We start from the raw sequence: 19,130 nt of genomic DNA, 5'->3' as shown, positions 1-19,130 counted from the left end.
GAGCTGAACAAATGACCACTTAAGAACAAATAAGTAAAGAACACAGAAATCACTGGAAAGGACAGGGGATGTTTGAGAAACAAGAAGGTTCACCATGACATGAGGGTCATCAATGTGCCTGAGGTAAAAAAAAATAAACTATTAAAGCCCATATTTTACACCATCAACCCATTATTACAGGGTTGTTATGGAATCTCCTATTAAGAGTTTTCCTAAGACATCACTAGAATATTCCCTCAAACACTGCTTCTGGAATGAGAATGCACAAAATAGTAAAACTAGTATCTTAAGAAAATTCCATCCTGCCTAGGGTTTTGCATATGAAATCTGCTATTTACTCAAAAAGAGCTCTGAGGTCCAGAGAAATTTCTTGTTGTCCAATGTTATGAATCACAGAGTTAAAATACTGGCATTAAGTGCAATAGCTATATTTCAAAGGATTGGAAACTGAAGAGACAGTTACGTGAGTAGGATATATTTAGGGTGAAAATTCTATATGAGGTTTTGAAATGTACAAGAAAAATTATATCTAAAGAACATACGTGAATAAAAAGTTGCATGTTAGAGATTTTGAAAAAATGGAGCTATTCATGTATGTTGTTAATATTATCAAAATTTTGAAAATTCCAAAGAAAAAAGTTTTTGGTCTATGTATATCTATAAAGTAACATGATATATTTACTAATGGGTTCCGCTATACTTGTATGTACCCTTTATTATTAATTTCTATAATGTCAACATAGAATTTTAAAAAGAAAAGCCATTTGTGAAGACTCCATCCTAATTTGAATAAAGTTAGAATTTTTAAACAATGAGAAATGTGCAAAATATATTTCAAAAATATTTCTATAAACTTGAAAAAATGATTGCATACACATTTAAAAAAACTTTTTTTTTTTTGAGAGCAGTTGAGAGAACTGAAGAGAAAGAGGGAGAGAGATTTAGATTCCCAGTCACAGATCTCTCCCTAAATGTTCAACAGCTAAGCCGGGCTGATGCAAAAGCAGGGAGCCTAAGACAACCTAGCTCTCCCACCTGGGTGGCAGGAACTCAATTACTTGAGCCATCATTGCTGTCTGCAGGGTCAGCATTAAACAGAATGCTGCAGGTAGGAGCTGGGTAAGAAACAAGGCACTCCAATGTGGGACACAGGTGTCTCAACCTTCAGACTAAATGCCTACACTGCCATAGTTATGTTTTTCAAAAAAGATTTTGTATGAAAATGGTCCACAAGATTGCATGCTAAGAATTAAATTGTAGGGGCCAGCGCTGTGGCGTTGCAGGTAAACCCTCTGCCTGAGGTGCCGGCATCCCATATGGGCGCCAGTTCCAGTCCTGGCTGCTCCACTTCCGATCCAACTCTGCTATTGCCTGGGAAATCAGTAGAAGATGCCTCAGGTCCTTGGGCCTCTGCACCCACGTGGGAGACCCGGAGGAAGCTCCTCGTTTCTGGCTTCGGATAGGCACAGCTCCAGCTGTTGCGGCCATCTGGGGAGTGAACAAACAGATGGAAGACCTCTCTCTCTTTCTTTCTCTCTCTACTTCTGCCTCTCTGTAACTCTGCCTTTCAAATAAATAAATCTTTTAAAACAAAGAATTAAATTGTAGAAAACAGAAAATTCAAATACAACCAACTTGCTAACTACCCCCCTTAGTGCTCTATCATTTCACATTACCAAAATGAAAATCTACAACCAACTTATCTTTGACAAAGGAGCTAAAATCAATCCCTGGAGGAAGGACAGTCTCTAAAACATACGGTGCTGAAAAAACTGGATCTCCAAGTGCAGAAGTATGAAACAAAAGTCCTTTACAAAATGATGTTAAACATTAGAAACCTTCAACACTGAGCTTTAAGCAGAACGTCACAAAGGAAATGTTGTATGGCTTGAAGCAAATCCCTTGTACTTTCTTTTCTCCTTAAATTATCCTGCTTCTAAAATTCTGGTGTCCTGTAGGAGTCATCAGTGAAAAAATTTTTCTTACTCCTTATAAAAATAAAAGAAAAGGCCGGGAGCTGGCATCGTGGTGCAATGGCTTGAGTTGCCACTTGTGCTACCTGCATCCTGTGTGGAAACAGCTGCTTGAGTCCTGGATGTTCTTCTTCCTATGCAGATCCCACCTAATGACCTCAGAAAGCAGCAGATTATGGCCCAAGTGCGTAGCTCCTGCCACTCACATGGGAAATTCATATGGCGTTCTGGGCCTAGCATCAGCCTGACCCAGCCCTGGTCAATACGACTATTATTAGGAGTGAACCAACAGATGGAATCTATCTCCATCTCCATCCACATCTCTGTCTCTCTCACTATTTCTGTATCTCCCTTTGTCACTCGCCTATCAAGTGAATAAATAAATCCTTCAAAAAATAAATAAATGAAGGGAAAAGCCCTAAGCATCAGAAAAATCAGGTTATATGTTAAGGAAATAAATCTATACAATTACCACAAAAGAAGTGAAGAAAGGTGGTTGTGTGGTTCCTCTCACATTACTGGTTTTCAATAAATATTTTGCAATCTTTAACCCAAATATGAAATATATTAATATGAATAGGCATTCAATGGTCCTGGGGCTGGCACTGTGGCTTAGCGGTAAAGCCGCCACCTGCAGTGCTGGCATTCCATTTAGTCACTGGTTTGAGTCCTGGCTACTCCACTTCCAATTCAGCTCTCTGCTATGGCCTGGGAAAGCAGTAGAAGATGGCCTGAGTCCTTTGGGCCCCTGACCCGCATTGAGACCCGGAAGAAGCTCCTTGCTCCTGGCTTCGGATCAACGCAGCTCCGGCTGTTGAGACCAATTGGGGAATGAACCAGTGGATGGAAGACCTCTCTCTCTCTCTCTCTCTCTCTCTCTCTCTGCCTCTCCTTCTCTCTCTGTGTAACTCTGATTTTCAGATAAATAAATAAATCTTTTAAGAATGGTTGGTCCCAACTATAAAGACTTAAGTTTTCCAAAATTGGAAGAAACTCATATAACAGACTTAGCTCTATCATTTATTTAATTTTTATTAAAATTAAAAGTAAATAAATTTTAACATGACAAAAACGTGAATACTAAATGACCAGTCAGGTAAGAAGCTTGGTCTGACATTTGTTGAAAGAGCAATTTAAAAAAAAAAAAGAAAGAAAAGCAACCTGGGGCTGGTGTTGTGGTATAGCGGGTCAAGCAGTGCCTGGCATACCATATAGGCACCAGTTCGAGATCCAGCTGCTCCTCTTCTGACCCAGCTCCCTGTTAATGTACCTGGAAAAGTAGCAAAGGATGGCCCAAGTGCTTGGGTTCCTGCACATACTTGGGATACCCAAATCAAGCTCCTGGCCCCCATTGTGGCCAATGGGAAATGAACTTGCAGATGAAGATCTCTCTCTTCCTCTCTCTCTCTCTTGCGTCTTTCCCTTTCTCACTCTGTAGCTCTGTCTTTCAAATAAATAAAATAGACTTTTAAAAAAAGAAAAAAGCAAATTATGTATGTGAGAACAATAGCATACGTTAGCATCAATGATCAAATGGAGAGAAGATAAACAGAGAGGCATAACATCAATAAATAGTATATTTATGCAATGGAAGTATCACTTATTATTGCCTGTCCCATTATATATAGACTAAGAGCAAAGACTAATGAGTATTTTTTTTTGGACAGGCAGAGTGCACAGTGAGAGAGAGAGACAGAGAGAAAGGTCTTCCTTTGCCGTTGGTTCACCCTCCAATGGCCGCCGTGGCCAGCGCACTGCGGCCAGCGCACCGTGCTGATCCGAAGGCAGGAGCCAGGTGCTTCTCCTGGTCTCCCGTGGGGTGCAGGGCCCAAGCACTTGGGCCATCCTCCACTGCACTCCCTGGCCACAGCAGAGAGCTGGCCTGGAAGAGGAGCAACCGGGACAGAATCCGGCGCCCCGACCGGGACTAGAACCCGGAGTGCCAGCGCCGCAAGGCGGAGGATTAGCCTAGTGAACCGCAGCACCGGCCATGAATATTTTTTAAACCCAAAAAGCTCGAGAGAACTTGGAAGTATTGGCACCATGAAAAGAAACAAAATTCTTTTTCAACTGTGCTATAGCATAGTTCTTCTCAGCATACAAATTTGACTGACTCCTGATTTTAATGAAAGTTTATAATCTTAAAAATATCACTCCTTACACTTGGGATGACTGAAACAGTAGCACATATCTTTGACTTCTTAAAACACTAATGGGATTTTCATATTTATGTTTTGAATATGCTTTAATTACTCTCCCTAGGCTCAAAACCCTTTTAGACCATTTTATTTTTTTAAATGAAAGAGGGAATTTACACAGCAGTTCATGTCTCTGAAGTTTCATGCTATTAAAGTTACTTATCCTTTAGCTGATGGTGATGTAATCTTTTTGTCTAATAGAAAGAAGCCAATAGCTGTTCAATATAAGAACATAAAATGTTTAAAAGTTCATGATGACTAAGGTTGCAGACCATAATGATTCTCAGCACACCAATGAATATTGGTATATATTTTTAGTATCAATGTTTTCATAAGAATTATTGCTTTTTGAATGATTTAGTTCATAGTCAGCAAATTACATATAAGAAGCTCAAGCAGAAAATGACACGGACTTATAATTAATTTTTCTTCAAATGTTTCTAAATAGTTACTTGTTTAATACAGATATGAGTAGTAAAAAAAGTTAGAGGGTTATTATGAGGCACATGATAAATGTAGTCATGAAAGAAAAAAATTTTAATTTAGTAGACACTATCAATCTAGAAAGCCTATGAATATTTACTATTAATTCAGTATGCTGAAAAGTAGGTAAAAGAGGGAGAGTTTATGCAGGAGAGGATTGTATAACAAAAATACTATAAGGGTATGAAAATCTAAGAAAATTTTCATGATTACACATCCATATTTATAAACAATGGTAGTCCTATATTCTTGAGAAAATGTTAAACATGTTTTCTCTTAAAAAATATTTGTTAAAAATGGTTGTAAGCTGTTAGGATGTGGTTTAGGTTTTTATTCTGACAGTGAAACCATTTAGAAAATCTTGATGTGATAATATGTACCATCAGTGATATAGTAAGTTTTTATGTAATTCGTGGTATGAACTTTTCATATGTTTCATACAGATATATTTTCTAAAGATCAGATAATTGCATTTTTTGCCTTGCTATTAATCCTTAAATGATGTAATCATCACAGTTTTAACTCTCTTTCTCTATCTCTTAGATCATCCAGTATACCAACCCAGATCAATATACATTCATAGAATATCTGATATTTTTAAAGCAAATGTGAGTTTACAGTCTAGTCATGAAAGCACACAAATGAAGAAATAAATTCCAAATAGCAGGTTAATGCTATAACGAAGATGTTGGAGGAATATAAGAAAAATAGAAACAGAAAACCCAGGTTCACCTAGTATATTACTACAAGTAATGTGTCATACTGGCAACTTCACATATTAATAGCAAAATCACGAATAGATAGAATAATTACATTAATTACTAATGAAAAAATAATACTATGAAAATTCTAGGTCAACTCAACTTGAAGCATAAGGTTGATTCAGTATGCCGATTATAGTATTGGATGTGCCTTTACTGTTGTTCTCTAAACTACGATCTCTGAACCTTTTCATTTCATTCCCTAATTGTTCTTCATCAGAGTTATGCAAGAGAATTAAGTTCTGATTTTGTGATATTCATTTTGTATCATAAAGTAACTTCCTTCTTGTATATCTCTACTTAAACTAGATAAACAGCATCCATGTAAAAATCAGGAAAAAAGTCATTCATATATTTTTCTGCAGAGTCTTATTTTTGCTAAACCCTGGTGGAGAATGGGCTGTTTAACCCACACACTTCTTTCTTTATTTAAATATTATTATTTAAAACTTGACTCTTCCATGAAACTTTGTGTTTCATCACTGCTGATTTTCATAATAGACTTGTGCATGGGTGTTTGATTATTATGAAAGATATATGCCAAAATACATATAATACACAACAGATATTTTTTTTTTCTTCATTGTAGAAGAAGAGTTTATGGAAACATTAGAAATTTAGAGACCACTTGGTCCAAGTGATGCACTACCTATAGTCCATTTAAATTAGTGGTAACATTTGAAATCAAATTTCAAAATATTTCAAAATACTTACCTGAATGCTGATACTTCTCAAATAGTCCTAGACTTTAACATGTTATCACCCAAAGAGTATAGTCATTTTCTCATTGACATTCCATAGTGCAGATAATACAATTTGTAGAAATATTGTTCCATTGAACATGTTTTTATGCTTCATGTACCTATTTTTACTTTTCTATAATTATCTTCATTGGAAGAAAAACTGTCTCTAATATAATATGTTTGAGTACTTCTATTTGATTAATTAATTATTACCCAGTTTTATTTTCTACACTGCCAGCCAATCAATTGTGTCTTTGGTAAGTATGTTTTTCAAAGAAATAATTCATGTTCATAACATCAATATTTAGAAAAATTAGGCAAAGTACTCAGTCTATACAATTTGCAAATAGTAATTTTAAATTAAAAAGAGAAGGTTCCCATATTCATAATTCAAAATTTATAATTTGAAAACATATATTTATATCTACCAGTATAAATTTTTAATATGCACACTAAGACAATATTTCATTGAGGTAGATAATATACATGTAAATGGGTTGGGTTGATACCATCAAATATAAGAAGGGAGCTTTTGCAGTTCTCACAGTCTTGGCTTTGTTATTTGTCCAATATACTTTGGAAACAACTACCTTGTAAATTAAGTGATGAGATTTACTTCCATTGTCTTCATGATTCAATGACCATGAGTCTTTTAATCTAAACAAAACTTAACAATAATATTTTCTAAATTGCCTTTCTATTGCTCTAAGCAAAGTGAAAATGGCCCTGAAGGCACTGCAAAAGAAAAAGAGCAGACCCAGAGTTACAAACATTAACAATTAGAAAAACAATTCTCTTCTGTTTAAAATGTACCGAGAATTGAATTCTCACCTACCTGTACATAGGGGAAGCAGAAGTCTTCTTTCATACTTTGTTTTTGCTGACAAGGCTTAATTTTTACTCAGTACTGTAGGCTTTTAGGTGCTTTTACATGATGTAGAAATATACCTCATTCTGTGATTAAAATCTAGTCAGAAAAAAAAGGGTCATATAATCATATGTTACCTTTATCAATATGCATCCTTTTCGAATCATGTCCCATGTCATGGCCAGCCAAATCTCCCTCTTTTGGACCAGGTAGTACATTTGGTGATAAACCCATCAGCATCTGGTTCATGGACAACCCATTTTGATGCACAGCTGTTAAGAACAAAGCAAATGAACAGACACAAAAACACCATACCATACAAGTTCAAATAAATCTGTTGAACTCTTGGACTCAAAAGTAAATAAAATGTAGTGTTCTAACTTTACAATTATAATCTATCCCAGAAAACCCTGTAAAGATTTATGAATATGTATTTTTAACACTATGATGTTAAAAGGTAGTAAATAATATTGTAGTAGAATGATAGGGCAAATATAGTTTTCCAAATTATGGCACACTAATCACAAATTAAATATTAATATTTGATTATAGTCAATGAAACACAGTGTCATTAATATCAAACCATTTCTATAAAAATTTGTTTTGAAATCAAACTTGAAAATAAAATTGATGAAGTATTATCTATTGAATAATTTTAAAACAATAAATAATAGTAATCTGTCACTACCATAATGATAAATCTTTCACTATTGTTAACAATGATGATCACTTTCATGGTTTTGCAACCTATATGTTTACTAAATGAATGCCCTATAAAAAAACTGGTTTTGTGCAAAAATTGATGAAGTATCCTTTTCTGTAGAAAAGAGGTTTCTAAATATGATAAGAATATATTAGGAATTACCAGTTGGCTACCACCATTATTTTTTAAATATTTATTTATTTATTTGAGGCAGAGTTATAGAAAGGTGAAGGAAGAGGCAGAAAGAGATCTCCCATTTGCTGGTTCACTCCCCAAATGGCTACAATGGCCAGAGCTGGGCCTATCCAAAAGCCATGAACTTCAACAGGTCTCCCACATGGGTGAAGGGGCCCAAAGACTTGGGCCATCTTCTGCTTTCCAAGGCCATAGCAGAAATCTGGATCAGAAGTAGAGCAGCTGAGACTTGAATTGACTGCTACATGGAATGACGGCACTGCAGGCGTTGGCTTTATGTTTGCCACAGTGCCAGCCTCATTACCACCATGATTAATAATTGCTTCAGGGACCAATGGTACTTCTTTTTTATTTTTTTATTTAACAGATAGAGTTAGACAGTGAGAGAGAGAGAGAGAGAGAGAGAGAGAGAGAGAGAGAGGGAGAGTTAGAGAGAAAGGTCTTCCTTCCATTGGTTCACCCCCCCAAATGACTGCCATGGCTGGCGCGCTGTGCTGATCCGAAGCCAGAAGCCAGGTGCTTTTTCCTGGTCTCCCATGTGGGTGCAGGTGCCCAAGCATTTGGGCAACCCTCCACTGCCTTCCCGGACCACAGCAGAGAGATGGACTGGAAGAGTAGCAACCGGAACTAGAACCCGGCACCCATATGGGATGCCGGCACCACAGGCATAGGATTAACCAAATGAGCCACGGCGCCGGCCCCCAATGGATACTTCTAAAACAAAATATAACAAATAGGAGAGCTATATAGTATAAGATAGATTTGCACAAGCTACTAAATATCTACAAAGGTTAAAAAAAATTGATAGTTTCCACCCTAACAAAAAGATGGAATTATCATCAGTACTGCAAAACTCTCATTTGTCTCCTGAAAATTTTCCATGAGAAGGATACAAAAAACTATAGCCTATGTCCAATCATGAGAAAAATATAAAAAAAAAAAATCCAAGGTAATGGACAGTACCCCTTAAAGTGTTAAGGTGCTTAAAGACAAAACTGGGAAACTGAGGAAATTGTTGGATACAACTAATTATAACATGGGATCCTATATTATCTCCTGGACCAGGAAAGAAAAATATGTTATTATTAAAAATAGTGGAGGTGTGGGCTTTCGATATGCCAGCATCACATATTGGAGTGTCTGGGTTCAAGTCCTGATTACATTTCCAATTCCAGTTTCCTGCTAATGTGTACTCTGGGAGTCAGTAGGTGATGACTTCAGTACTTAAGTATCTGCTAACCACATCACTACTGTGGGCATTTAGGGAGTGAACCAGTGGATGGAAAATCTCTTGGCCTCTCTCTTCCTTTCATATAAAATGAACATAATTTTAAAAATTTAGTAGAAATTTTTTGTGAAAGTTGGACAAGGTCTATGTTTAGTTAATAATTCTCTAATGTTAATTTTCTGATGTTGATCATTGCTTTGTAGTTATGTAAAAAATTCCTTGTTTATTGAAAATAAACAATTAAGTATTTGAGTAGTCAAGTATTTTGTTTATAATGGTGACAGTAGTTGAAAGGTCTTTTTAGACCTATCTCCTTCACTGAGACTGACTGGCTGATTGAGTGAGTGAATTGGGTAACAAACATACAAGAATTATTTTATTTTTGAAAATTTTGTTAGTCTAACAATTGTTTTTGAATGACATATTAAAAATAATTATGTACCTATATAATATATGTATATATGTGTATATACATGTACATGTGTACTGTTTACTGTTATGGTAATCCAAATATACAAAAATTTCTCTATTCTATCAAGAATAAAAAAGTATATAATCATTAATAAAATAATATGGATTTATAACAAGCTATATAAAATCTTCTCCATTGCAATACTATGAAAAAAATCTCTTCTAGAAGGATGGTAACCATCCAATGATAATAACTTATAAGAACATTAGAAATTAAACCTATAGGGGCTGGCACTGTGGCATAGTGGGTAACGCCACCAACTGCAGTGCTGGCATCCCATATGGGTGCCAGTTCGAGCCCCAGCTGCTGTGGCCTGGGAAAGCAGTAGAGGATGGCCCAAGTCCTTGGGCTCCTGCATCCACATGGGAGACCTGGAGGAGGCTCCTGGCTCCTAGCGTCAGATCAACCTAGCTCTGGCCATTATGTCCACTTGGGGAGTGAACCAGCGTATGGAAGACCTCTCTCTCTCTGTCTACCTCTGCCTCTCTGTAACTCTGCCTTTCAAATAATAAATAAAGAAATCTTTAAAGAAATCTATATTCATTATTAATTTTTATTTTAATATCAGCATAGCAAAAAACATCTGAAATATACTTTTCTTGGAAAGCACTTTGAAGTAGTGGGAGCTGATGTTTACCAACCTTGGAGTTACTATTTGTTTGGGAACAGTTATCACGTTATACACACATTTTATAAATAGCTACAATCATTTCATAAAATTAAGGAAATACATTTTAGGACAAATCAAATGTTTACATTTAGTATTATATTAAACTATGTGACTGAGAATAATTGATCATTTTCATTTATAATTCTGTTATATATTTTCAACCTAATATTTAAGTTATCCTTTCCAATAGCTCCCAGATGAAGAATAATATATTTGCTTTATGTGAATATTCCTTTATAACCTGTAAAGACACTTTCTAGAAATGTTTTTCTGTAATGAAAACATTCTCAAATAACTCCAATAAATTTTGTGAAATGAGATGAAGCCTATACTATAAATATGATTTCATAAAATAATAACTAAGCCCTGGAAATAATACAGTGTGTATCGATGTTATCCACCTAGCTAGTCTTTTTTAGTACATTCATTTTATTAAAAAAAATCTTAGTTTCTAATACAGACAAAAAAAAATCATCTGCTAACTGAATGATATTTTAACTTTAATCTTAATTTTCTTTTCATGAGGATGAAGATTACACATTGTGGAAAATGTGAGGAAATAAAATACATTCCGGCTTTTAAAATTTAAACAACAAAATATATTACAATATGTATTATTGATTGATACTGACTCAAATCCTAAACTTTAGCTAATTTCAAATTCTTTGATTCATTATTCATTTGAATTATTAAATATGTTATTCCAAAAATCTATTGTTTTGAATTTTATTTATTTTATTTTATTTGTGGATATGTTCATTAATACAATGATGTATTTTAAAAACTAGTGAATTAAAAAATTGACAAAGGTGGCATCATAGGAATGAAGCTATAATCCATTAAGACTATACTTGGACACTAAATGTTTGACAATGGTGTTTACCTCAGATACTACTCTAGAAGGTTCCTTACCGTCTGTTTTGAAGCTCAAATCTTTATGTGCAGCATCAAAGAGAGGGAGTTTTATCAGAACCTGTTAATGTAGTATCATACTTCATGATATTGCAAACTGAGAAATATAATTTTGAGAGATGGCTATTGCTACATAGCTTCAGAACATGATACATCTGAGATCTATTTGGAATGAGGGCATTTGGATTAGAAAAGCCAGCTGCACCTAATAAAGTTGAAAATGGTGACAAGTAAAAGCATGAGACCTACGGATTCTGTCGGAAGAGCTCTCGGTTCGTGCTGGGGAGCTTGACACGCTGCTGCTGCGATGTGATGATGGGTGACTGCCAGGCCTTCGGCCCTCCTCCAGAGAGGGGGCAGGAGAAGGGCTGTCAGGAACACGCTCCTACACCACCACGGCAGGGGAGGGAGTAGAAAAGAAGGAAACACATTGGACATTCACTTTAAAGTTGTTCATTTTTCTTAATAAAATAGAACATGAAGAGTGATAGACTATTTCATCAGCATTTACCTGCACCAGTAAATACATCTTCTATTTTGAGCAAAATCAAAACAGGGAAAACCAGTTATGAAAGCAGTGATATTGGTAAACTTAACTGCAGTAATGGCAAATGTTAACCTCCGCTTTGGAGAAAAAGTGAGCCTGAAGAGAGCAACCAAATATATCCAGTGAAGAACCCATTATACTGCCAAGTATCAAGAGAACAAAGTAGGCTACAATTCCAGATAATTGTCATTTTGAAGAAATCTTTAAATGTATGCTATTCTTTCAGCCATCATCTAAGGATCATTTAGAACACAAATTAGCAACACAACTAATCATAATAATAATAATATCAAAACAGTTAATAGCTATTTCATCATGTAACTGCTATGGATATACTCAACCAGTCACATTTCAAGGCACCATGAATATGGGTTAATATTTAACATTGAAGCAATTTTCTTTGAGTCAAATAATTCTAAATCAAATATTTCTACTGCACTTAACTACAATTCAACGTACCAAATAAGGGAGAATACATGAAATAGGTATTAGTTGTGTCCCAGTGAAACTTGGTATGGTGTTTCCTGGCAGTATTTTACATTAATGTTCATGTCTTACTCCATACCGTCCTGTAGTCTGCACCTCCACCCATTAAACTATGTCCACATACACTGTATAAATGACTCCAGTGAGCTACTAAAAAGGATTTACAAATGAAGAAGTAAGGTAGTCATTTGTTAAAATTTTCTTTTTTGTTTTGTTTGTTTGTTTGTTTTTAGGATTAAAAGAAAAATTTATTTTGGTGCAGAATTTTTGAAATCCAAGCATGCAAGTCATCTTCAAAAATTTCGTGAGGAATGCATATTACAAAGTCTATGAGTGGACTTCAATTTTTACATCAAAATCAACTTATCTTTTAATTATAATTTTATACAAATGTTTTGAAGTGTCCTTGTATATCTACCCCCTCAGTGAGCCAAATAATAAATAAACCTCTTTATTGTTTAATTAGATTGAGTTTTAATTTTCTTTCATTGAGAATCAATAGTTAATGGTTCTACCTAAAGCTTCAATCAAGCCCTGGAAGATCTACAAAATCACATTGGTGTTGCACAGAATGTGACTCTTAGTCTACTATCTTATATGTCATTTTAAATGCTACGTTTTGCTGTTACAGATGGAAATCTTCATAACAGAAGATGAGACTTCTCTGGGGGATCATTGGTGATCTCTCAGATGTTGGATGAATGAGTTATGGTGTTTGGAGGTTTTAGCAATAAGGGTATTCTATCTGTGCAGAGAATATTAAGATCTGCTTTATTATTTTTGACCTCATCCTTACTTTTGTCTTTTTCCTTCATAGAAGGATGTGCCACCATATCAAGTGGCATCCATGGCCTTCCATGGCCTTTCAAATATTTAAAAGGAACTCAGAAATTGAATTGTTTCTTTTATGCTGTCAGCATATACACAGTGGACAACAAGCAACCGGTTACACTTAGAAACATTTAACTTACATCTAAATGCATGCAGACTAGAAATATTAGACATTGTAATTATCATCAATACCTTGCTTCAAAATATATCTATAAACATTATGTTTCTGATGTGGGACTCATTATCTTTTTTAAAAAAATTGTCCCACTCTCTTATGCCAGTAATAGCCAAAACTTACAATTTCATATAATCCAGTGGAATTGTGGCTCTGTTGTTTTCAATAATATTAGTTATATTACTTTATGAAGAAATGTTTATTCAGATTGCAATGAACTTCCTATAATAGTAATTTATTCATTGTATAATGTGGACTAAATCATGAATATGAGTCCTGGGGAAAAATTTTCTTTTTTGAACAACAAGATATTTATACTTTCAGATATGAACAGACACAGGTCCTGATGAACTGTGTCTGCAGTAATTGACATATATTTAACATAATAAATATATTTAACATAATAAATAATACACTACCTTGTAGAAGGCTACTGTTTCCAAAATGTCAAGGGTTTACTTAGTATGGAAAACAAAGATGAAGCTCAAGAATTTAAACTACCAGTAATAAAGAAGATAAGGTAATGTCTTTGGTTATGGTGGTTCCATTAGACCTGTGATGGCTCATAATCCTGCTGTACATCAGAATCATTTGGCATGTTAAACGTGCATGTGCCTGGGCTTTACTTCCAGAAATTATGGTTTAATAACCTTTGCCCTCCAAAAAGAAGTGTTAAGGTACTAACCTCTGCTATCTGTGAATATGGATTTACTTGGAAGTTTTGTCTTTGCAGTTGTTACAAATTAAAATGAGGTCACACTAGAACAGAGTGAATTTTTAATCCAATATGGCTAAGTATCCTTATAAGAATTTTTTGTGAATATACATATAAGGGAAGATGTCAAGTGAAGATGGAAGCAGAGATTGGAGTTAGGCAGCTGCAATCAAAGGATGCCACAGATTGTCAGCCACCACCAGAAGCTACAGAGGGTCAAGGAAGAATTCAACCTGGAATGTCAGAGGGGACATCTTTATTTTGACTTTATTTTGGACTTCTAGAGTCCAAAAATGGGAGCAAATACATTTCTATTGTCTTAAGCCACCCAATATGTGGTTCTTTGTTACAGCAGCCCTAGGAACCTAATACTGTACATCTGACATGTGGTTCAGACTAAGAATTTTTAAACTCTTCATGTGATTTTAATTTGCAACCAAGATTGAACATCTCTTGCATCTAACTCTCGTAAGTTTTCAAGGTTCTACACTGTGAATACATATCTTCAGCTGGTATACTAAAGCTTCATTTTGAGAAGCATGATAAATAAATGAATATATGTGTGCAAAATGGCCAGATTGTCTCCAAAATTTATTTCATAAAATGGTTTCTCAACATTTACTCCATGCAATAAAAAATAGTCCTATTTTAGGAAACTTTTTGACAAAAAATGTACATGATCAAATAATATTATAAAAGAAAAAAGAAAATGGCCTACTAAATTCTACTATCAAAAGTTATTGTGGGCCGGCGCCGCGGCTCACTAGGCTAATCCTCCGCCTAGCGGCGCCGGCACACCGGGTTCTAGTCCCGGTCGGGGCGCCGGATTCTGTCCCTGTTGCCCCTCTTCCAGGCCAGCCCTCTGCTGTGGCCCGGGAGTGCAGTGGAGGATGGCCCAGGTGCTTGGGCCCTGCACCCCATGGGAGACCAGGAAAAGCACCTGGCTCCTGGCTCCTGCCATCGGATCAGCGCGGTGCGCCGGCCACATCGCGCTGGCCGCGGCGGCCATTGGAGGGTGAACCAACGGCAAAAGGAAGACCTTTCTCTCTGTCTCTCTCTCTCTCACTGTCCACTCTGCCTGTCAAAAAAAAAAAAAAAAAAAAAAAAAAAAAAAAAAAAAAAAAGTTATTGTGCATATTAGTCTAATGACAGTTGTTTTTTTTTTTTTTTTTTTTTTTTTTTTTTTTTTTTTTTTTTTGACAGGCAGAGTGGACAGTGAGAGAGAGAGACAGAGAGAGAAAGGTCTTCCTTTGCCGCTGGTTCACCCTCCAATGGCCGCCGCTGCAGCCGGCGCACCGCGCTGATCCTGGCAGGAGCCAGGAGCCAGGTGCTTTTCCTGGTCTCCCATGGGGTGCAGGGCCCAAGCACCTGGGCCATCCTCCACTGCACTCCCTGGCCATAGCAGAGAGCTGGCCTGGAAGAGGGGCAACCGGGACAGAATCCGGCGCCCCAACCGGGACTAGAACCCGGTGTGCCGGCGCCGCAAGGTGGAGGATTAGCCTATTGAGCCACGGCGCCGGCTTGACAGTTGTTTTAACTTGAGGAACTTCTGGGCTGGCTTATAATGTATGGATGAGACTGTGCAAAGGACAACAAAAGCTCCCAAAGATCAAATCTGTTGCAACTATTCTATCACAGCAATTGCCTTTTACCTTAATTGATCAGTTTAAGAATCATGTGCTCCATTTTATGCAAATAGAAAAACTGATATTTAGATAAATGTAACCTACAGGCAACATATTTTCCAACTAAAGGTATTTGAAGCTCCACTCTAAGCACTGTAAATGGGGAAATGACTATAGGAGATGGAGAGAAAACTGTGAGGGAGGGAGACAGCCACATAGCCCCAGATACTGAAATTAAAAAAGGGGTTTTCGCAAAGAAGTTAATGGTACTACAGGATACTAAAGAAAGACAGCATTCAAAAGCACACAATGTAGATTAGGCTCTTTTGAAATCTGTGTCTCAGATAAGATGAAAAATGAACACACTATCAGTGATTTTGCAAACTAAATAAATGAAGCATAGTATGCTTTTAACATGTCTAAGTTCTTTGGTCCACATAGCAAACAAATGACCTCAATTTATAAAAGGTAAACACATATATGATTAAAAAGACCAGAAATCCACATCTGGATGCCAAAAGTTACTTAATATCTTGTAATTATAATTTAAAAGCAATTGGAATTAAATACTTTTTTTTTTTTCAGCATTCATCCCTCTTGTAAACTGCAAAGGAGTTTTTTAGTAAGACTCATAGCATTGAAAAGTTAGATTCTATATTCCTTTTAGAGTATTTATGTTTTTGTTACAGAGTATGTATAATAGAATTTTTTAAAAAGATTTGTTTATTTGAAAGGGGGAGAGAGAGAGAAATAGAGAGAGAGAGAGCGAGAGCGAGCGCACTTCCATTTGCTGGCTCACTCCACAAATGGCTGCAATAGAAAGGACTGAGACAGGCTGAAGCCAGGAGGCTGGAAGTCCATCCAGTTTCCAATGTGGGTGGCAAGAGCCCAAGTACTTGAACCATCTTCTGCTCCTTTCCCGGGTGCATTAGCAGGGGACTCGAACCAGTGCCAACATGGGATGCTAACATTGCAAGTTTAACTTAATCTGATACACCACAACACTGCCCCCTTTTTATATTTACTTTTATAGAACTATTTTAATACCTGTGTAAGTCAATTTATAAGCTATACTGTAATTATTTGTATTCACTAAAGGGCCAGAGATTCACTAAAGGGTCAAACTTGAATTTCTTGAAATTCTGATACATAGGCACACAGGTTTTCTAAACTTTAAAGCTAACTCCTGATACATCTATTATTAACATGTAGATTAAAAAGAAATACATTGTATTTGAGAAACAATATTACTATTTATTTATATAGTTTTCAAAAAAGCATTCTTTTTTTTTCAAAAAGTCACTCATATCAATGTTTATCTATCAATACATTTTAGAATTTTTCTTAATAATTATGTTAGTAATCTTACTTACAATGTAATGCATTTGGACAAAAAGACAAAATGGAATCTTGAATTAAGGCAATTTCTCTAAAAGCATTTTGCAGGGCAGATATTTTGCCTAGTTCAGCAGCCACTTGAGACGCCTGCATCCCACAGTCCCACAGTTAGTACAAGTCCCGACTATTCTCCATCCCAGCTTCCTGCTAATGCATACCCTAAGAGGCAAGAGTGATGGCTCAAATACTTGGGTTCCTGCCACCCATGTAGGAGACCTGGATTGAGTTCCAAGTTCCTGGTTTCAGTCAGTTCCAGCTGAGGCTGTTGTGGACATTTAGGCAGTTAGCTAGGAGAAGGGAAGCTCTCTCCATATCTCTCTCTCTCTCTCTCCCCCTCTCTCCCTCTCTCTCTCCTTCTTTCCCTCTCTCCCTCTCTTGCCCTCTCTCCTCTCTGTCTACCTCCAAACCCCCATCTCTGTGCCTCTCAAATAAATAAATATTTTTTAGAAATCAATTATGTAAAATCTTAATGTGACATGACTTTCAGCATAGGTAAAATTATAGTATTTACCTTAGCTTCAGCTTACTTTAATTGTATTTTTGTGTTTAAGAACAAAGAACAAGAGGACAATATTTAATACTTTTATTTGAAGAAAACACTAATTTATGCAAATTTTTATAATTCAAAAGATTAATTATTCAATTGAAACTTTCTATAAATTGAGACACACAACATATTCAGCCATTTCACTTAATGTATAATTTCAATCGTTGGAACATGATGTATTGTTCTTTGAAGAATTTCATTAAAGCAAAATCCATTGAGCAAGTAAGAGTTGAATACATTGTTGCACAATAAATTAATTTATTTCAACAGCTTAATTCTTTTATCGGATTTATATGCTTGCCTTTCCAGAGTATTCCATAAGATAGAGAATAATGTAGACAGTAAAGAATTGCTTAGGAGAGAATCTTATAATTATTAGTGAAACAAAATAGATAATGAGTTTTATTCAGACATACTAAGAAAGAAGTAGTTCGATGTCTATAGGGAAACTATGTAAGCTGAATTTATCATTTCATTTGTGTAATACCCTTTAACCTCCAAGATGTGCCTGAAGTATGACAGGGATGAAGAATATTTAATTTAATACTTCAACACATTGCTTTACAGTCCTGCATCAACTCCAGCAATCAATAAAACACAATCTTTTGCAATGTTCCATCTTTATAAAACTCACCACTATAATAAATGAAAATTTAAGAGGAGTATTCTTTGATAGAAAAAAAAGGTCATACTAATAAACTAATGGTAACAGAATAACAATAAAGGAAAGGTTGCTTTTAGTGCCTCTAAGTAGAACAAGAAATAATGGTCTCTAACTCAGAAGCAAAGAGGGATTCAAAGCCAAAGTCCTATAAAATTTTAAAATAAAAATTATAAAATGTTTAGTATCACACATATGTGATTAAACATTTTAAAATTGTATTAACTCAGCTATCTCCTCTCCACCACAAAAGAGCATAGTCTACCACTTTAAAATATTTTATTAGAGCAAGTACACATGATCCCAACCCATTTACCCAAAGATTATTTCATTTAGCCTTCTTTCTATCTGCTTTCCTTTTCAGTCTATTCATTTTTATCTGTTTTTCAGTTAGAATCCATAGCAGATATGGCATCAAGTAGGGAGATAGAGATTTTAACATTAAATATGCTATTTTGATAAGCTTTCAATTTACAAAATGTTTGTAAGTAAAACTTCTGAGCATCCAGACAACCTAGATTTAAATTAATTTAAAATTAAAAATTTAAATTAATTTAAAATTAGATTAAATTCAAAGAGAATTTAATGAACACCTACTGTGTCAGGAAGATGCTACACTCTGACTATATCTAAGTAAGAAATACTTAAAAAACTTCTTTCCCAATGGGCACATATCATAGGTTTTCAAATATTGTAAGTAAAGTGCAGAATCATTAACACTGATTATTTATGAAATTCAAACTCCCTTACTTTCGAAAAATGTGCAAAGAAGATTTATAGTAGCACTGGGATTCTGTATTCAAGATAATGCTAAAACGTACTTCTAAGAGACACAGTAAATGATGCTATAAACTCACATCTGGTTGAAGACCAGAAAAACTATTCTTAAAAGTCCATTGTTTAAAGTCCTAAACTGAAGCTTAAAAGGTTACTTATACC

At 35.5% G+C, this 19,130-nt stretch overlaps 1 protein-coding gene across 1 annotated transcript in view; it reads right to left on the bottom strand.

Annotated features, from left to right (window-relative positions):
* DACH1 (dachshund family transcription factor 1) overlaps nucleotides 1-19,130 on the bottom strand; it is a 438,352-nt gene that overhangs the window by 111,466 nt on the left and 307,756 nt on the right. Inside the window, exons 5-6 of the mRNA XM_008260046.5 lie at nucleotides 11,456-11,591; nucleotides 7,164-7,298 (exon numbers count right to left, since the gene is read on the bottom strand). Coding sequence (XP_008258268.2) covers nucleotides 7,164-7,298; nucleotides 11,456-11,591 — 271 coding nt within the window. The remainder of the gene's footprint in view (nucleotides 1-7,163; nucleotides 7,299-11,455; nucleotides 11,592-19,130) is intronic.

This window comes from Oryctolagus cuniculus, chromosome 9 (assembly GCF_051225735.1).
Source record: "Oryctolagus cuniculus isolate XC-2025 breed Fujian yellow rabbit chromosome 9, ASM5122573v1, whole genome shotgun sequence".
NCBI lineage: Eukaryota > Metazoa > Chordata > Mammalia > Lagomorpha > Leporidae > Oryctolagus > Oryctolagus cuniculus.
The sequence above is the reverse complement of the archived record's forward strand: the minus strand, read 5'-3'. Positions and strand labels throughout refer to the sequence as shown.